Source organism: Lipophrys pholis, assembly GCF_963383615.2.
Source record: "Lipophrys pholis genome assembly, chromosome: 1".
Classification (NCBI taxonomy): domain Eukaryota; kingdom Metazoa; phylum Chordata; class Actinopteri; order Blenniiformes; family Blenniidae; genus Lipophrys; species Lipophrys pholis.
In genome coordinates this window covers 11412363-11432610 of record NC_137635.1, presented here as the reverse complement: position 1 = coordinate 11432610, position 20248 = coordinate 11412363, and the positions used below count along the sequence as shown (strand labels likewise).

Here is a 20248-nt window from a genome sequence, read left to right as displayed (position 1 = left end):
GAGATAAAAACGCCTTTAGTGGAACTCGAAGATTATCGCAGGGTTAAACGTTTACTTCTACAGCAAATTTTACTCGGGCACTCTGCTGTGGGCTGCTGTGCGAGGTGCTTGGTTCAGTGTGTTGCTCAAAGACACGTTGACAAGGCGAGACAGGTGATCAAACCTTGTGACTGGGAGCCAACTGGCACTACCAACGGACTCCGAGACGTATACTTAACAAACAATGATTTCTTAATTAAGAGGAGGAAGCGGAAAATGAAAGAAACAGGAAGATAGTCTTCCCAAAGTCACATGGCCACATTCCTGTGATGGCAGCATTGGGTGTGATCAAACAGGATGTTCACCCCGAAGAGGACGAAAGATCAGATTAGACAAGAGGTGGAAATAGATATTGTCTTTCATGCATATCCAATGCAGATTTTGGACAAAACTAACATGTGACTCTACCAAGAAGACAAACACAATGATAATCTCGAATGACAGAGTGACTTGGTTATCTCACAACTACTTTCTTCAGTAACTTTATCCATTATAACAATCATCTTTTCTTATTTATTGTGTGTGTGTGTGTGTGTATATATATATGTGTGTGTGTGTGTGTGTGTGTGTGTGTGTGTGTGTGTGTGTTTGTGTGTGTGTGTGTGTGTGTGTTTATGTACTACAGTTCCGCTTCCGCCATCACAAATAGCACCGACGCTATATGACTGTTGCCTAGCAACGCAAGCACACTTTATCAATTTGGCTATATTATGGTAATGTCACCTGCTATTGATCATGTCGACATTCATGTCCGCTCATGTTTCTGTTTTATCTGCAGCTAATTAATAAAGTTTCAGTTGTTACTGGTTCTTTAACCTGTTAGCTGTTTTTTAAGTCATCAACTACATTTGAAGCACCTGCGAGGCGGAGGGATACAGAGGAGCGGTTCAGATGCGTGCGATTAGGCATAATAATAATAACCTTCGGTCAAAGTGAATAAAAGTTGTTGTTTGGCTCGGATGTGTGTGATCCGCTGAGGAGGTGAACCTGTTTAAAGGGATCGTATTGATGGGAGGAGGAGTAAATCAAGAGGACAAACGCGCGAGCCTGAAAAACACGTTCATCAAAGTGTCTCCCTCCGCAGACGTGTTTCCTCCTCCAGCCGGTCAGGTGTTCGTGTTCCTCCGCGGCTCAGCTCTCCTCCTCCCCCTCCTCTTCCTCCTCCTCTACCCACTTCACCTCCTTCTTTTACAGTCCTCTCAGTTGCTGCTCCCAACAGGCTGACGGTGTTGCAGCCCCGCCGCTCCGGGATGGAAGATGCCCGGAAAGACACGCCAGTGAGTCCGCTGGAGAGGAGCAGCCACCGGGCGTTCATACACCGCAACGCGCTGTACGTGTGGGGGGGATACCGGGTGAGTACACACCGTGTGTGTGTGTGTGTGTGTGTGTGTGTGTGTGTGTGTGTGTGTGTGTGTGTGTGTGTGTGTGTGTGTGTGTGTGTGTGTGTGTGTGTGTGTGTGTGTGTGTGTGTGTGTGTGTGTGTGTGTGTGTGTGTGTGTGTGTGTGTGTGTGTGTGTGTGTGTGTGTGTGTGTGTGTGTGTGTGTGTGTGTGTGTGTGTGTGTGTGTGTGTGTGTGTGTGGGGCAACGTCACGACAGAAAAGTGTTCTTTACTTCAAGATCCAGATAATCAGGTTTTGTGGATTTGTTATTATTTAGCCACCACACACACACATATCTCATGAACTACCTGTTTGGTAATATAAAATTGTGCATACGGAAGATTTAAAAAAAAAAAAAAAAAAAATGTTGTCTCAGACTTCTTCAATTAGAGGACCAACCACCAGTCTTTATATACAATCTGTTATGATTTTGAACTAAAGCTTAATTAATGATAAATTTTTTCGCCATTGTTTTTTGTTTTCTTATAAGTGGTGCTGCAAAAACACGTTGTATCAAAGAACAAGTGCAACAGTAATTTTCTGAACTGGAGCTGATAATTCCAGGGAAAGCAAAACATGTTTTTTTTTGTTTAATAAATTGCAATTAAAACGAGACCAAGCCCTCCTGTTGACATCTTAATGTCTACAATGTATTGAATCTTGCTTTGCGGGGCTGTCTGCGATGCCACGATCGGCTCACCTTGTTGCAAACTCTGACAAGTGTGTGAAGATCAAAAACAACCCAGCTCAAGGCTCCTCCTATGAACTCTCACTGCAGTGACATGTTTTAACAAAACATCTGTGCGTGTTCAGATTGTTGCTATGCACACAGTTTAACCTGCTCACAGGATCGTTTCGGTGTCTGTCACATTAAAAAGAAAAAAAAATAGTTTTTTTTATTTGAAAGGTTTTTGTGTGTCTTCCTGCAGATGGTGGGTGGAGAAGATGTCATCCTGCCCAGCGATGAGATCTGGCTGTGTGATTTGGACAGCGGGACATGGTGAGACGGAGAAAAGTCTTGTTTATCAGCTGAAATAACACTGGGTCACCTTGACACGAAAAGCAGCGGATGTACGCTTAAAGCAAGCCTTATTATTCAAACTGCCCATTCCCAAAAGTGACAATTCAAGATATTTAAAATGTTCCCCTCACGTTTTGTTGAACGCCGTTCTTTGCTGCTGCTGTTTTCTCTCTTCTTGTTGTGTTCATATAAATCACATTGTATAAATAAGCTTGATTATCTTGTTAATCTGCCGTGTATCTCTGTGTCAGGGACAAACTGCAGGCCACAGGAGACGTCCCCTCAAACTTAACCATGTGTAGCAGTGCCCATGTCGATGGCACACTTTACATATTCGGAGGCTGGTTGGAACCAGACGGATATACAAATCAGGTGAGATGATGTATGTTTGTAGATTTTACAGTATTGATCCTGAGAGATAAGCCACTGTGATGCAGGTATGAAAAGCTGCACAAAGCAGCAGGAGAAATGTTTTTCTTTTTTTATTTACGTGGCCCTTTAACTCTGCTCAACCTGAATCAAAAGAAAATGACTGATTATTGGATTAATTCCATCTAAAATAGTCACATCTTTAACATTATTGGCCCATATTACATTATTGGTTGGGTCTAGCATCTTGTCACCTCACAACATTAGAGTTTCACAGTGGGGGGGGGGAAATAAAAAAAAAAAGGTTTTATTATCTGAACTTGAAATTTAGAAAAATCCATAACGGTAATCATGATTTCCAGACCAAGGCTGGGAAAGAAAACATGATGCAGAGCAACAATCATTCATTAAAATAAACTAAGAGCTTTTTGTTAAAATATAATCCTTATTGAGAAAAAATTGTCGGCCCTCGATTGGCGTGGACAACGTGAAACGTTGTCCACGCCAATCTAAAGTTTTGAGACGAAATGATTGGATGGATTGTGTGAAACCCCTTCAGTGTCTTGGTGGCTTGCAGGAGGTACTCGGGTTTCTTATTCCTTCCAGCTACCAGACATGAAATGTAATCTGACATGTAGAACTTGCTTCAACTTGATTTTCTTTTGCAAGGCTGTGGGACAGCTGTGAGTGTCTGTTTGACGACTGAGGAAAGAAACAATCAGCTGTTTGTCTGCGGTTTACATTGAACTTTCACCTGCTTCAAAATATGTTGCATGTTACAGATTGTGCACTTTTACGTGTCTTCTCTGTGTTGCTTTGCAGAGTTACACCGGGAAATCAAGGCGGTATCTCCAATGAAAGTGCAAAGTATTGCAAGCTGCTGCTAATGCAGTTATTGATTTTAGACATAATTTCTCACTATCACAATGAGCTGTGCTGAAGCAGGGAAACGGATTTACCAGGTCCTTTTTAGATGTGCTGATAACTGACGTCACATCGCTGGATGTTGACTTCAGCTTCATATTTTATTCCTTACATTTACTGTCCACTTGCTTCCGTAACCATACACATTCCCCATAGTGGGACGAACAAAGGGATATCTGATCTGATCTGATCTTAGACTAGGTTTGAACCCGTTTCTCGACTAGGTTTGGATTTGTTTTTGTTCTTTAGTCTATGTAAATTTCCTCATTGTTCAACAAATAAAGGAATATCTTATCTTGTCTTTTCTAATATCTACTTGCTTTCTTACAATTGATTTATTATTTTTTTTTTTGTGGAGAAATATGTTGGAAAAGTAACACACCGTTAGTTGGGAACATTTCCTCCTCCTCTGCCCACACATCACGCCCTGCTCATACCAGACATTGTAGACTCTGGATATTATCCGCTCTGATGATCGGCTCTCGTAGCAGTTTGAAACAGATGCAGGGTGATAAAGTCGTCAAATAATCTAACGGCACAACAACTGACCTTAACCGAGGCGTTCGAGTTTGACTGGTGGTAAAAGGTGGTGCCGCTTTGGGTTTGTTGACTTTGAACCTTTTTCTGTATTAGATGTTCAGCATTGACCTCTCACAGGAGCCTTGCTCATGGAGGAAAGTGAACGACACCAAAGGAACGACGCCGTCCCCACGCAACAAACACTCCTGCTGGGCGCACAAGAACCGGTCAGTCCTGTTCAGGCCAATCTGATAGAGAAGAACAATCCTAAGGCCACAAGATCCTTCAATGAGACGATGCTGATTCTTCAGGTTTTTCTTAAATATCGATTTGTGAACTGATTCCTAAAGAAAGTATTTTTGCCCTTTTGCTCCAGATTAATCTTCTTCGGCGGATACGGGTGTAAAACCATGGGGGATGTTCGCAACTCCTGGTCGAGCTTCATCGTGGACGAGATGTCCTGGGTAAATAATGTCTGGATTCGGATCGATCAGCGTTTGTTTACAAAACCCGGTGCTTGGCGCCACTTTAAATGCAATCTTTTCAAAACGCTTCGTCGTCGCGTAAGCGGGGAAAACGCAACTTTCTGGAAACGCTCGGGCTCCAGTCTTTGTGTGGACGGTGGAAACGGTGACATGGTGCTGTATTCTGTAAACACTTCTTCTGCACATGCTCACTAGACGGACAAAAACAACAACGTTTTCCTCCAGAGTGCCATGAGTCCCCAGTCCAGATTCTCCTGGGACTTGGTAGTTTTATAGTTGACAGTCACCGTAATAACAATCCAACTTGTTTGTTTGTCCACGAGAATGTTTGTGTACGAACGTTGTTGATGTTTAGTTGAGTTTATAGAGTTTTGTTGTCTGCTGTATGTGTGTGTGCAAGAGTCACTAGTGGCCCAACATGAAAGCAACATTGTTTTTAGCGTTTATGCTGTTTTTAAAGTAAACGGGCATCATTTTCAAAATGTTGCTGTGTAAACACGACTCTTTTCTGAAATGAAAACTCAAAAAACATGCGTTTTCACTTGAGACGTTGGTAAACGAGGCATTAATTTGACTTTTTTTTTTTTAATCACCCAGGGTCTACATACAGCATAATTTGTTCTCAGTGGGACTGAACTGGTAAAATAATACTCTAATGATCTCTAAATACAGATTTAAAAACATTTGACAAAGCCTTTTTCTCAAGCTCACTGGCCTTATGTGACTTTAATGCTTTATGTTTGAGCTTTTCCTTTACTCTGCCTGATCTGAGCCACATCTTTGATACCCCGGTTTTGTTTTGTTTTTCCCTCATGTTTTGTGCGCCCGTTTCTCCTCCTCTCATGAATTCTGGATGTTTCTGTGTATTTAATTATTCACACTAAAAGCAAAATTGCACACATGGTTTTCAAAATGATCATCAGATTAGTTGTAAATGACTGACATATCTTTTTTTTTTTTTACCCTTCTAGTCCACCATCGGAGACACTTTGTTCCGGTGCTGGGGATGGAACAGTGAGGTTGTTGTGTTCGACATTCCTTCTGCCACGTGGAGCAAACCGGAGACTCAAGTGAGTGTGTAGTGATGCAGTATTAAATTTCTGTGCTGTGATGGATCATTGTTTTTGTTTGTTTTTTTAATTCTGTTATGTTGTTTTGTCCAGGGCTCCGCTCCCTCAGCCAGAGGCTGCCATGCCAGCGCGCTGCTGGGGAACAAAGGTTATCTCTCCGGTGGCGTGGTGAGTTCACACGCCGCACTGCTGTCCTCTGAGAAAACCTTCACGCTCCAGAAAGCCGTGGGTCCGAGTTTGTAGTAACAGTTTGGGGAAAGCCTTTTCCTGTTTCCTTTTCCTGTTGTGGATAGAAGCACGGTCTCATCACAAGGTCAGATCCTGTTTAAGAAAAGTGGTTTTTCTGAGTTCTGACTGACCTTTTAACCTCCCAGAGTGAATTCGGTGTCGTTCATATCGGTGCTGCTTTTCTACCTGGCTCCACTCGCTCTCATTCAAAGATGTTGAACATTTTCCAACATTCAACTTCTGGTAATGCAGAAATGTCAAAACCCGGGTCCTAGAAAGTTACAATTCTGCACGTCTTTGCCTGAAGCGAGTGTCATGTTCTGGATTTCTGTGGAGCTGAGATTGACGTCGGAGCCGCGGGACGTTCAGAAAGTGCACATTAGTGCAGAATGTGATACCACTGGTGTAGGGGGCTGCAGGTTACTCCGACAACACTTTTTGATGCATGTTTTGAAAGTCCCTTTCCTATTGGGAAAAAAACGAGCCTGTTTGCAGGAAACAACGGAGTTGGACTTGTTCTGCTTAGACCTGGAAACGTGGACCTGGACTGAATTGTAAAGTACCTTTTCTTTTTGTTTTCCAGTAGTTGTGACTTTGTTAGATGTATATTTTAAACGTTCTCTAAAAGAAGTTGCTCTGTGCTGTTTTCATTAGCATTATGCCCCCTTCCTTTGCACCTCTGGGGCGCTCCATGCACACCATGACGTCGGTATCAGACCACACGCTCTTCGTCTTCGGTGGTCTGGGCGTAGATGGAAGCACCCTCAGTAAGTTTAGGGCGGTTAAACTCTCTGGTCTGAAACAATGGCCGCCACACTGAGAAGACAAGAAAAATCTGTAATCTGTCAGAAGAGGAAAAAAACACAACATAATTTATCTCCACATTGGTCAAAGTTTCTATATTTTGATTGACATGCGTCTTGCAGAAGACGCCTGGAAGTTTGACACAAGAACGAACGAGTGGACCGAGGTGAAGCATCGACACAAAGACAAGGCAAGGTACCGGTACTTCGTTTCTCATTTCGTACTCGAGTTTAGCCTTGACATCAGAGAAGCTGCATCATTTACTCCTGCTTGATGTTTCTGTGCTGTAGAACCTCAAAGGGTGAAGAAGTCTGTGCTGTTTCATATTTACTAAATCTGGCTTATATTTCTTTCCATCTTGAAAATAAACTTTATTAAAAATGTTTGAATCATCCTGAAGGTGTTGATTTGTGGGGGCCTTTGTGTTTGTTGCCTGTGGCCCTCATAAGGTGTAGGAACACTCCTGCTGGCAACAAAATGTATTTTAGGCTCTTAAAACCGGGGGTATTTAAAAAAACAAACAAAAAAAACATGGCTTCTATTACTGTGGGTTTGAAGAGAGAAAATACGAATTTATAGCTTGGAACATGAGTCACTTGTTGTTTTAGTTCAGAGGCCGGACCGGTAAAATAGTGCCTTAATAACCGTTAAATTTTAGTTAATTTTTTTCCCCCCAAATCTGAGCAATTACTATTTATAATGCCAACTTTAATGATATAAAATGTCTCTGTCACATTCTTTGTAAATTTTTTTTACAATTTTCTTGGTTTGTGGGCCGTATTGCAGCCTCTTTCGAAACCCCTGTGTAAGATGCTATATCACAGATTAAATAAATAAACATCTCTAGAGGCGTTTTCTTTTTATATTTTTTTCCTCCTTCAGGGTTTGTCACACAGCGTGTCTTGGACAGGACAGTGACGTCGTGGTCTTCGGAGGATCCAGCAACCTCTGCGTCATCATGGACACGGTACGGTTTCTGAGTCGGTGCGTTCAGTCCCAGGTCGCGCCCGGCCCACGTGTCGGACTGTCACGAGCACCTTGCATGGCAGCCGTTACCATTTATGTGTGGGTGAATAAGTGAACACGACTAATGAGTGAGACCCTCTGGCCAAGCATTCGATGGAGCAAACCTCTGATTTCCAGCTTGTTTCTCCAACCTTCATGTCACCACTGCCCTAGTAACCCAGAATAACAATTAATTCTTTTATTTTAGTGCTTTATTATCATTTCATTGCTGTTACTCCGACGAAACAGCGATCACACCTGGTGGCTCATGGGACCCCCGGGTTTGTCGATTTATAACCTGTGTTTTCTGTGTGATCCTCTCACGTGTCTGTTGTGGACAGGTGGTTGTTCTGAGAGCTCCGTCACAACATCACTGCAGCGACATCGTCATCTTCCAGACGCAGCCTTACTCCCTCTCCAGGTACACACTGCTACCGTCTATTTATGGCCGCGCCGGCACAATGCCGCCTTGTTGACTCCAGTCACTCATGAATAAGCCGTTCCAACCAAGTGCACAACATGCCTGTAAACACCTGAGGCTATTTATACTCTCCCTGCAACAGATTACAGCCCAGGACGAAGGCTTATTCTAATGAGCTTTCACTTGTTTTAGTATGTGTACATATTGGTCAGATTAACCCTTTTATAACTGCAGAAAACCAGAACAAATGGTTTAATCTTTAAGCATTGTTGCCATCTGCTGCTGCATTGTGACGTTAAATCTTAAATTTAAGTGAAATCCTTAGATTTCACTGGGAATGCTGCTGTCCACCCATTGAGAAATTGAATGTCACCTTTTGATTTTTTTTGATTTTTTTCACCGAAGCCTGCAGCCAGATTAAACTGTGTTGCTGGATTCATGTTTGACATCCCTTTTTCTTCTCCAGACTGTGTGAAGATTTCATTGGCGAACACCAGCAGCTGTTCGGACATCTGCTGGACTCTCTGCCGTCGAAGCTACGCAGCAGAGTTGACAAGAGACAAGCCTTTTTCTCCACCACAAAGCCTGTTCTTAAAGCTTGAAGATTTTTTTTAATCTTTTTTTTTTTTTTTTTTTTTTTTTAGAAGTAACAAACTCTGGGATTTGAGCTCATGACTTTAAAATTAAAAAAAACAACTTGCTGACGTTTTCTTGTTTTAGACTTTGTAAGTGAAGTTTGTCTTATTTTAAACGGCCAGTTTTCATTCGTTGGATTTTACTGTATTTACTGATTGTTTTTGAATAAAGGTGATGGCATTTGCAGCTCCATGTGGTTTTATTCCATGAGGGAATTTCTGTTTTTTTTTTTTTTAACCATTGAGATTGAAATGATTTCTTATTGTGTTTTTTTTTTCTTTCTTTCTTTAAGAAACTTACCGGTAGAAGCACTTTAACCAATTTAAAGTCCACTCTGGTGAGGACGGGGAACTTGGTTTCATCGCGTGTTCAGGTAAACCACTGACTCGAGTGTCGATATATCAATCCATTTATTGATATGAGATTCCAACAGTTGATGCCTATCCTCTTTGGGGCTCACCCCAATACTGAGTTCCTATATTCCAATTGAAAAGTATTTTGTGTCCTACATTTTTGAGGTTCACAAACAGTTATTTAGGGAAAAATGAAGCTTTATTTGATTTCTGATCTTTTATCAGGTCAAAGTTGCAGCTGTGCATGATTACTGCTGAAAACCACATACATAAAAAGAAAAACGTTACCTGAGAAACATAAAAAGCAAATTACATGTGAAATATTTACTTTCAATCAGTTTCATGTTTGTGTGAATTTCTGTGACTTTTATGTAAAATGAGATTAAAGCAAAGCAGAGTCGAGCAGAAGTGCTTTTTAAAACGGCAAAATTTTCATTTCCAAAATGCTGAGAGGTCCGATGGCGGGCGTCGATCGCGTCTCCGTACCTCGTCTCACACAGACCGGATATAATTGGCGGGGAGCATGCCCCGCTGGCCCGTGCGCTGGTTGCATCCAAACACCCAGCCGTCGTCGATCGGCTCCACGTCTGAGATCGGGTCGCCTTCCTGGAGGGAAACCTCGTCCGGCTCTGCTGCCACGTAGCTGTACATGGCCTGGTAACGCTTCTGAACAAACACACCAACATTTTACTATTGTATAGACGATTGGCCACACAGTGGCGTAGTGGTTCCAGCACACACAATTTGCAGAAAGTAAGATAAAGTGGTGGAGACGAAGGATTGATGTCTGCAGGCTTTCGTCCGATGGCTCTTTTCGTTTTCAACGTGATTAATCAAAGCCGAGAATTAAATAAGTTGAACTTCTTTCTACACCTTTTCAGAGATATTTATCTTTTGTGTGCGTGTGTGTGTATATACGTAGATTTTTCTGTATAGTTTGATAAAATATTTCATAAATTACAATAGGTTTACGTGCGTGCGTGTACACTACAAGTCAAAAGCTTGGACTCACCTTCTCGTTCAATGTATTTTTTCCTGATTAGTTGCATTAGATTCTCACTGAAGTCCTCAAAACAATGAATGAACACATACGGATTTATGTAGTAAATGAAAAATTGTGAAATAACTGAAAACGTTTTATATTTCAAAGTAGCCCCGCTTCTGTTTTTACTACTGCTTCGCATTCTCTCAATGAGCTTCATGAAGTCGTCCCCTGAAATGGTTTTCCAGCGGCCTTGAAGGAGCCCCTAGAGATGCTGAGCACTTGTTGGCTCTTTCACTTTCACTCTGCTGTCCGTCTCATCCCAAACACCTGGACTGGGTTTAGGTGAGGTGGCTGTGGAGGCCAGTTCATCTGGTGCAGCACTCCACCACTCTCCTCCTTGGTCAAATAGCCCTCACACAGCCTGGAGGTGTGTTTGGGGTCATTGTCCTGTTGAGTCAATGATGGATCCAAGAAATCACACACTTGATGGGATGACAAGCCACTGCAGGATTTATCAGTTCAAAGCAACAAGTTTCCACTTGTCTAATGTCCACTCCTTGACCCGAACAAATGTCTTCTGCTTGTTGCTTTTCTTTAGTAGTGGTTTCCTTGCAGTTCTTTGACCATCAAGGCCTGAGTCTCGGCGTCTCGGAGTCGGTTTTCAAAAGAAACCTGTGAGCTCATTTTATTTCCTTCCATGTAAATTCAGGACTTTTTTCTGAAGAGTTGAATGATGTAGGTGACGACGTCCAAAGCGTAAAGAACCGGCCGCGTCATGTGACAGTAACCGGAAGCGTCCTCAGCTTAGCGCGTGATTTGAAACGGAATGGATGGCTCTCCCCTCGCTCCCATTGTGTGGATTTATTGTGCAAAACTATTGTTTATAACTGACCACCTGCTTGTCATAGAAGCAGCAAGAAAGAGGAGATTTTATCCTGTTTGTGAGCATTTTGAGCTGTTTCTCCTAATAAGGTAGGCACAGAATAATGGTGTGATATTTATTAAATGTGATAATGTATTGCATAACCCTTGTACTAATGTCCATGTAATGACCCAAGCTGCGGTGCCTCATTGTGAGAAGGCCATGGCTCTGTCCAAAATGCAAACTGTGGCTACTTTGAGAAATAAAACATGTTTTGAGTTATTTCACCATTTTTTGGTTGCTATAATTGCTTATATTACAGAATAGTCTCTTGATTGTCCAACAAAACATATGGTAGCTGGTGCCTATTTGAAGGAAATTTAAATGCAGAATCTCACCATCAGACTACTTGGGGGGCAGAAACTAAAAATGTGTTTTCAATCATAGTTATTGTTAGTTAGAATCTACAATGTAACTGGTCAAGAAACTAACTATACTAATCATACTATATTAATCTTTTTGGGGCAATCCCTTTTTTCCGATCGTGTTTCTAGGATGCAGCGGCACAGCCACATTACAGCGCTCCGGGGAGCTGATGGGGGTCAAGGGTCTTGCTCACGGAGCCACAGTGGTGACCTGTCGGCTGTGGGATTCAAACCTGCAAACTCTAGATCTCAGGCGTGCGTCTCTAAACTCTAGGCTACCACTGCCCCAAATAAAGAAAAAATAATGAGGAAAAGGTGCATCCAAACTGACTAAATGTATTAAAAAAAGATAATAAAATGTCCACATCTATAAGGGAAGCTATACAAGTAGAAAATTCAATAGTTTGATATGACTCTGGCTGTTCTCTCCTTACTGACATGATCCTCACTCGTCATCCAGACTTTAGTTTAGGACCACAAACTGTTCATCTGATACACACACACATTAATACCCTCACCCCTCCAGTAGGTGGTGCTGCCGGACCAGGCCGGAATGGTTGACTGGGTCTCTCAGGGTTGGGTGGCTGCCCTTCATAGTCTACACACACACACACACACACGCGCACACACACACACAAAGTTAATGCACAAGTTTAAAGTGATCTACAACAAGGGAGTGGTAAGAAAGCGTTTCACCTTGTCTGTTTTCAGGAGGCGGCGCGTCACTTCGGACCTTGCTCTTCTCAAACTCTTCATGGTACTTTATCTGCACACACACACACACAAGAGGGCACTGTACTCTCACATTTAACTTTTCACCTAAACAAATCCCCCATCTGTGAGAAATAAGTTCACCATTTTAGGAGGCGCTGAGGGGGTAAAGAGGAGATCTGAGCTGCGGGAGGAGCAGCTTCAGGGCAAGAGAGCCAGAATCTACTTTAAAACAAACCAAAACATTTATTAGCTTCTTTTTTTTTTTTAAATGAAAATAGAAAGGGTATTTTGTCAGGAGGAAATTGTTATACAGTTGATAAAGAACCAATCTAGTTGAGATATCCTGTAGATCTTAAGCTCCCTTTATGGGTACAGATACAAGCTCTTTAGAACTGCACAAAACAACATCAAAGTGTATTAAATGCTACAATATGACTTGTGGAAGTTTTTTATAAACTATATATAATATTTAATAACAGATGCTTCTGTCACATTTTATGAGATAATCACTGACGGTCAAAAAAAGCCCCAAACATTGTCCAAATAAACACTAAACGAAGAGACTGTTTAGTTAGTTTTGATGCATGATTGTGCAACACACAGAGTTCAGCAGCGGGAACAGAAAACCAAAAGCCTGTACGATCTCACGCAGGGAGGCAAAAGAGTGTGTGTCCTCAACAAACCTCAGGAGGAGCGACTACAAAGAGGACCGTGTGGGAAACCGTTTTAAGGAAAAGGAAACAAGCAGAAAGATAACAAAAAAAACAAAAGTTTTTGAAAAAAAATAAAATAAAAAAATCTTATTTTGCCCTTCTGACATGCAGCTTATCATCAGTCATTCCTTTCTGCAGCCGGTGCTCTCATGAGAGAACAGTGTGTGTGTGTGTTTCAGTGTGGTATGTGTGTGTGTGTGTCCACAGCTGAGAGACTTTGACCATATAGGGCAGCCGGTCCTCAGCGGACACAGAGAAATGCCTGAAATGTTCCTCTGACATCCTCTGCCGCTGTCTGGAGCTCGATCCTCTCTCTGCTTACTTCCCAGCTTCTGAGCCTGGAACACAACCTGCAACCCCCCTGAGAACTATTCTGCTAAAATATCCACTGTCGGCAGGGATCCTGTCCACGTCGTGTTTTAGCTGCACAAGAGAAACAAACTGTGAAATGAGAACGGATGCGTTCTCTTCTGTAAGCCAGCATATCCGAGACACATGTCGTGTCTGCTTCGGCTGGTCTCCACTTACGTTGCTGATCTGGTCTTGTGTCTTCTTCAGTCTGGCCATCTCGGGGGTGTCGACCACCACGCTGAAGCCTTTCCCCTTGTTCTTCTCGAAATCCTCTTTGTAAAGCGCCTGCGTACATAAGCCAGGTTTAGTTTGTTAACATCGGCGGAGTTTGAGATGTTCAGATTGATGCCACTCTTTAATGTTTCCTTTTCTTTAACGTTGTTTCTCGAGATTAAACCACATACTGTTTTTGTGCTTCAAAAGCAGAAAAAATACAGAACCCCAGACATGACACCTGAAATAAAACTTTCAATTGTGACCACAAATTAATATTTGTGTCTGAGGCAGTGAACTACATTTGCTGTCATATTATATGGCGGAGTAAATGTAATAATGTTAAGCTGCAGTGGTTCTCCAACCTTTAGATGACAAATAGTTTCTTTTGCTCTTCATGAGCAAAGCTGATTAGATCTCGGATACTCTGGAGAGGCATCAATCTTCTCATCTGTTGCTCATCATGAGTAGAACATCACAGTTGCACTTCATTTTGTATAAGTCATGCATTACTTTAAGAACAGAGAAATGAGACAAAGCTGCATCCAGTGCTTGTTGGTAACACCGATCACATTTTTTAAAATAATTTATTTAATTTAATTAATTTTAGTACAAAAAATTGATTTTAATTGAGAAATAATTCAGAGAAATAAGAATTTCCAGAGTCAATTTGACCTTTTACTGTATTTTCAGGCCTCCTTTTGCAGCTTTGATGCTCAGTCGAAACAGAAAAGTCCAACGGGAACCGAACGCAGCATTCGATTCAAAACCAGGCGGAGAAGAACAAACAAAACTCATGCAGACATGCAGACTTTTTGTCACTAATCTAAAACTTCTACAAAGTCTCTAATGAGGAGGAAAACTGTTAAATGGATGAATGACGTTGACAATCGGTGTTATTAGAGGGTTTGGAAGCTCTGGGATGTTGACCAGACATACGTGACTGATCTGGTCTTGTGTCTTCTTCACTCTCTGCATCTCGGGAGTGTCGGCCACCACGCTGAAACCTTTCCCCTTGCTCTTTTCAAAGTCCTCCTTATAGAGCGCCTGGAAATCCGTCATTCATCAGCGTTCAGGAAACTCAGCCTTCTTATTATTATTATCATTATCAACTTCTCAACCCAAACTGGGTTGTGATCTTTAGAAGGACCACGGCCACTCGACACGGCCACGTGTGTTTTTGCAGAGTCTGAATTGAAAATACACACAAACATACTCGTTCTGTGCTCAATCAGAATGTTAGTCAAAATGATTTGCAGGCTTAAGGACTCGGGGAGACACTTGCGATCCTGAACAATGACAAAATGTTTAGGTGAAAGTAAATCTGAGACACACACACACACACACACACACACACACACACACACACACACACACACACACACACACACACACACACACACACACACACACACACACACACACACACACACACACACACACACACACACACACACACACACACACACACACACACACACACACACACACACTGACTCATGTTGTTGCTATGAGGAACATGCTGCTCCAGTGAGCGAGCGCAGCTGCCGAGACTTTTATGGTTATAAACAATGAAGTGGGTCGTTTGGATGAGACTGGAGGAAAGAGCCGTGAGAGAAGAGAGAGAGAGAGAGAGAGGGGAGGAAATGGCTTTTGGTGTGAATTTGATGACAGTTTTATCTGAACGGTCATGTAGCTTAATAGTGTAGGTATGTTACAAGACTTGTGGAAGTAGTTTTTGCCAAAATTGGACCCTATTTAGGCCATTTTGTGCACTTTAATCAGTTGTTGGAACAATGCAATGAGGCTATAAGACTGTCTCAGATACTATTTCATTAGTTAAACCTTAATACTAAAACATTTGGTCTATGCACCAGGTTGTCTGGTGTAAATACGATGTCTCCTCTAAGTCCAGCAAACATTTTGTGCATGTAAAAGTCGACTGAGCGGCCATACTGCTGCATGCCACTAGTCGGAGCTACAGAGCCGTTAGACAGCAGCACGATAAGACAATAGTTTTGAAACAGCTTGGTGGGAAATTCATAAAAAAAACCCAGTTTGTTACTAATTTATGTAGAAAATTAAAACACGGCAATACACTGGAGCAATACACAACTTAAAATATTAATTGTTTTCTGTATGAACTTTTCTTTAGTTCAGAACGAAATGAGTGAACAACAAAAACAAGATCATTGTGACCATTTGGTCACTTAATATTTTAATATTTAAAAAAAAAAACATGACTGCATTTCAGGCCTTGTTTACAGAACGTTTCAAGTGAAAACACTGAAAATTATGTAGTTGTCATGTTTGACCACTAGCGGGTGCTGTTGATTGCTTTTGTAATGAATGTCCATGTACTCCCATTGTCAATGTTTATAGCATATTGTTCTCTGGTTTGTGTCATTTTATTACAAAAACCAACAGTGCCAACTCGCATGCGAGCTACATCGCTTTCAAAATGTTGCCGTGTAGCCGCAAAATGTTTCTGGAACGAAAACGTAAAAACGATGCGTTTTCACTTGAAACGTTGTGTTAACGGGGCCTTCGTCCTCCAGATACGGGTCACTTCAAAACTGCAGCCATAAAGCATTCCTCCTCTGCTTATCAGACACTGTATGCAGCTAAAAGTCTGTTTCCAGTTTCCTATGAAGCTGTTAATGTCTGGAAACATGCAAAAAGTTCGATTTCCTGAGATTTTGTAAAATATCCACCCGGTGATGCAACGTAAGCACATTTACCTCTTCGGGCATATTTAAAGATTTTACTGCACATTCACATGTGATGGTAAGTCGTCAAGAAATGCGGCCTTAAAAGGGCGAATGACTTTTATTTCTACCTTTTGGAGAAGAAATGCCCAGCTTTGCCTCCAAACATCGACTGGCAGGAAAATCCCTCAGGTCAAGTTTGAAGTGAGAGGGAATCTCTTTAATTTTGCGTGACTTGGAGGACTTATCCCTTTGATGGGGTTAAACTGCCGGCACGGACGCTGTGATTAGATTACAGTTTAAAGATGGTGAAGGGCGGGAGGGAGGACGAGTTGAGGTGGTAGCACACGAGAGGATGAACGGAGGAGGACGTTTTCTAACCTGTGATGTGTCATGTACGACTTTCTCTTCCTGAGGGACGCCCTGCTCCTCTTCATCCAGCTCACTACACAACTCATCTCTCTACTGTCTATACGGACCACAGCCCTACAGCAGGGGGCGTTAACTCGTTTCAGTTCATTTCATCGGAGTAATATTGTGTCATAATAACCTTTTAAATGTAAACTGAAAACACAACTTTATGAAAACATCCGGTCTCCGTGTCGACAGCCGAAGCACAGCTACTGCACATGCTCACCACGGCCATAGTAAATAATCCTTCTGCACATGCTCAGTAGATGGACAATAAGAACAAAATTTTCATCCGTCGTGTCATGACTCCCCGTTCTTATATTCCTGGACTTGGTAGTTTTATTTTGACAGTCACCGTAATAACAATGCAACTTGGTCGTCTGTTCACTAGGATGTCCGCGTTCTCCCGATGTTAATGTTGATAGCGGATTGTTCTGTTGCATGTGGGTGTGGTTTCATTACAAAAAAACCCAAAAAAACAGCACCCACTAGTGGCCCAACATGTTAACTACATCGTTTTCAGCATTTATTCTGTGGACGTTGTTTTCAAAATATGGCATGCAAACGCAAAACTTTTCCAAAACAAAAACTTAAACTTGAAAGAGCGTCAAGTAAACAAGGTCTCAGTGTCGTGTTTGGTCCGCTACTGTCACAAAATTTAAAAAAAATTCTCGGTGTCTCTCGCGGACACCCCTGACCTACAACATCGTCTACCCTCCAGCTCCACGCTCATTGGTAAGGTTAGATCCTATGTTTCCTTGTTCTCGTTCCATCTATAATGCCGTTTACATGAGTCTCTGGCCTTTACGGTTTTGTGCTGCGAGTTTGTCAAAGCCTTCATTTGATTTCATTACAAATGCAGTTGCTGTGAGCTGCGAGCCGGGCGGGGTGAAGGAGCCAAGCGGAGCCATGATTACATAATGAGATTAGGAGGTGTGAGACCTGAGCTCAGCGGCTCTCACCTGGCTGTTGAGCATGGTCTGCTGTTTGAGGCGCAGGTTCTCTGGAGTGTCCGTTACAATGGTGAAAGAGGATTTGGGGTAGTGCCTGTCGGCGTGGAAAGAAGGAAAGGAATTCAAAAACTAAAACTTGATGCATTCACTAAAACATTTAATCTATGTCAGTAATATCTAAGTTATGGTGTAAAAAAAGTGGAAAAATCATTTAACAACCACTTTTAGCCATTCTGTATGATTTAAGGTCAAACCAACACACCTGATTGAATGAGACACATGGTCAAAGACAGTTTAACTGAGCTTTTTATGAAGCAATACGCTTATTTAAGCATTTAGGTGTTTAATTTGAGCTATGGTTAAAAAATTCTTGTATTGCTTATCACTATAGAGTAAGTTAAAAAAAAACACATTATTATTATTATTATTATTTTTTTTAATCTTAGAGAAGGGGTGTCAAACACATTTTATTTTAGATGTCACATACAGTCCACTTTCATCTTGAGTGGCCCGGTTCAGTAAAAAAAGTGCCATAATAACCTTTGAATTTATACTTAAAGATTTTCTTTTCTTTGTTGTGGCGCAGATTATATGTGATGAAAATATCAATATATTTTGAAAAAAAAAAAAACACCTAAGAATTTAGAGGACTAACGCAAAATGAAAGATGTTCAGCTAGACAATAACTATTAAATAAAGCATAAATAAATAAAGAATACAATAAAAAATACTCTGTTGATTACAGAGAAACTCGTTCGAAGCTGCACGCAGGAGCATCGTCACATGGCTTCAGTCTGTCTGCTCACATTTCCCTTTTCCACATTTTTCACTCATCGCTGCTCCGCTGATCTGTGTGTCTCAATCGAATCAAACACTGACGTCTGCTCATGGCGTGACGAGTTTGGTCTGCGAGGAAATGACTTCTGACCGCCAAAAATACTCCGGAGTAAAAGTACATGTACTTGGAAAAGGACTTTGTTAATAATACTTGGCTCAAAGTAAACAAATAAGTACATTTCTAAAACTGTATTTATTTATTTAAGTACATTTCTAAGGTTGTATTTATTTAAGTGCAAAATAATGTCTCAACAGCTTCACCACTATCAATGACAGAGGTGGTTCAACTTTTAGCACACTTTTGAATCATAAACTACTTTTTTCCTATCAAACGTTGTTATTAAGTCGTCTCAACGTTGTAGAAAACGATCCAAAGTTGTGCTGAAGTATAAAAAGTTTCCACCTCTGCTTTTGAGTCGACCAAAATCAAACGAGGAGTGAACCACAGTGTGGACCTATAACTGTAAACCTTTTCCGGTTGTTTCTGAGCTGTGAACACTCACATGGTGCAGTACGGTTTCTTCTCGAAGCCTTTGTAGTTCGACATGCTCAGGGCCATCTTGCACACCTCACAGCTGAAACAACCTTTGTGCCAGTACTGCAAAGAAAAACCCACAATCGGTCACCATTGTCATGCACAGGAAAATGTATTTCCAACCACTAAAAGGAAAGAAGAAATTGCAGGGAATTCAAATGGTGCACATGTTTAAAAGTAGAAAGTGTTTTATGCAGATTTCCTCAAAGAAATCAAAGTATTCATGCAGCGTTACAGTACTAGAAACAACGTAAACATCACATGGACTTATTTATCTGATGAAGCTTCAAGAAACCAGCTGCTGCTGTGTGTTGTCGGCTGAGAAGGACGCAAAAGGAAATGTTCAGTGACCATATATGTCTATGTACAGTACGTTTAGGTGCAGATTTAAAGCTGAGGAAAGACTCCAACTTCCTCTGATAGCTTATTATGTGCAATGAAGAACATTATATTCAATCAGCTATGATGCATTTAGAGTAGAAAAATTATCTAAAATCCCAGCTATCGTGAAGATGCTCTGACTGTGTGTGGTTGTATTAAAGTCTCTGTGAACAAGCACAGTGTTCATGTGGTCTGTCTTTTTTAGCCACCACTGCGTGTTTGTTCAGGATGTGGCATTTCAGCTCTTCACTCCCTTTGTATATTTTGGTCTACAACTATTGCATCGAATATATTTTTCGTTTGTTAGACTTTTAAACATCAGATCAAACTACAGCATTCGTAGATTAAAAACTATTTAGTGCAGTATATGAATTTATAAACACACATTGCATCCATCATAGGTCTTTAAGCCTGTTATACTTGTTGATTTGTAGAACTCTGCAACACTAAAGGTGAAAACAATGCAGGAAAAGCTTCCATTCTTATATTCACTTCATTTGTTTCCGGTAAAGTGTTAAGTTATTTTCAATAACTTACCTTATCAAGGCAGTTGATTTTTTCTGTTGGGTACACTGGCTTATTGCATCTCCCACAGGGCGGATTCATGGTGGCCCTGGTACTCCTACAACTGTAAAATAAAAAAAAAAAGTGGAAAAAGTCCAGTAAAAAGGGCTTTTTATGAAGAAGTATCAGTGGGAATCTGGGACTCGGACAGTCCTCCAGTTTTCCTGCACACATGAGAATTAATTTGTAGAGAAAGCTCGAAGTGAGGAGGAGTCAGGCGCAGCGTCGTGCTGCCTTCACGGACCTACGTTTATTACAAACGTATCTGGTTGTATGAATAATAACTGGTTCCAAGGGTGAGGGGATTGAAAGACATGTATATATATATATATATATATATAT

The 20248-nt window shown here is 41.4% G+C and overlaps 2 protein-coding genes across 3 annotated transcripts; one reads left to right on the top strand and one right to left on the bottom strand.

Moving 5' to 3' along the window:
• The first annotated feature begins 909 nt into the window (after nt 1–909).
• Nucleotides 910–9088, top strand: LOC308111749 (kelch domain-containing protein 1-like). The gene is made up of 13 exons (XM_080466761.1): nt 910–1391; nt 2349–2419; nt 2692–2812; nt 4367–4479; nt 4629–4716; nt 5709–5807; nt 5901–5975; nt 6531–6589; nt 6690–6802; nt 6962–7034; nt 7722–7806; nt 8186–8265; nt 8732–9088. Exons 1-13 carry the CDS (start codon nt 1290–1292, stop codon nt 8865–8867), a joined length of 1215 nt encoding a protein of 404 aa, XP_080322887.1. The 5' UTR covers nt 910–1289; the 3' UTR covers nt 8868–9088.
• On the bottom strand, nt 8914–20095 carry LOC308111758 (LIM and SH3 domain protein 1-like). 2 transcript variants are annotated; one of them, XM_080466774.1, is made up of 8 exons: nt 19880–20095; nt 18930–19024; nt 17599–17683; nt 14457–14564; nt 13482–13589; nt 12223–12292; nt 12045–12124; nt 8914–9920 (listed from the first exon to the last, which is right to left on the bottom strand). In XM_080466774.1, the coding sequence occupies exons 1-8, from the start codon at nt 20078–20080 to the stop codon at nt 9747–9749; spliced, it is 921 nt and encodes a 306-aa protein (XP_080322900.1). In that variant the 5' UTR covers nt 20081–20095; the 3' UTR covers nt 8914–9746. The 2 variants fall into 2 exon arrangements, with proteins under 2 accessions (XP_080322900.1, XP_080322901.1); XM_080466775.1 differs by lacking the exon at nt 14457–14564 and having other exon boundaries at nt 19880–20092.
• Nucleotides 20096–20248: the final 153 nt, after the last annotated feature.

Excerpts from the sequence above, each read along its gene's own strand:
- LOC308111749 (XM_080466761.1), top strand. The coding sequence starts at position 1,290 with ATGGAAGATGCCCGGAAAGACACGCCAGTGAGTCCGCTGGAGAGGAGC. Across the intron at positions 2,420-2,691 it reads GATTTGGACAGCGGGACATG|GGACAAACTGCAGGCCACAG; the intron begins GTGAGACGGAGA and ends TCTCTGTGTCAG. Across the intron at positions 5,976-6,530 it reads GTTATCTCTCCGGTGGCGTG|GAAACAACGGAGTTGGACTT; the intron begins GTGAGTTCACAC and ends GCCTGTTTGCAG.
- LOC308111758 (XM_080466774.1), bottom strand. The coding sequence starts at position 20,080 with ATGTGTGCAGGAAAACTGGAGGACTGTCCGAGTCCCAGATTCCCACTG. Across the intron at positions 13,590-14,456 it reads CACAAGACCAGATCAGTCAC|GCGCTTTACAAAGAGGATTT; the intron begins GTATGTCTGGTC and ends TTATGTACGCAG. Across the intron at positions 9,921-12,044 it reads CAGCACCACCTACTGGAGGG|AAGCGTTACCAGGCCATGTA; the intron begins GTGAGGGTATTA and ends GTGTTTGTTCAG.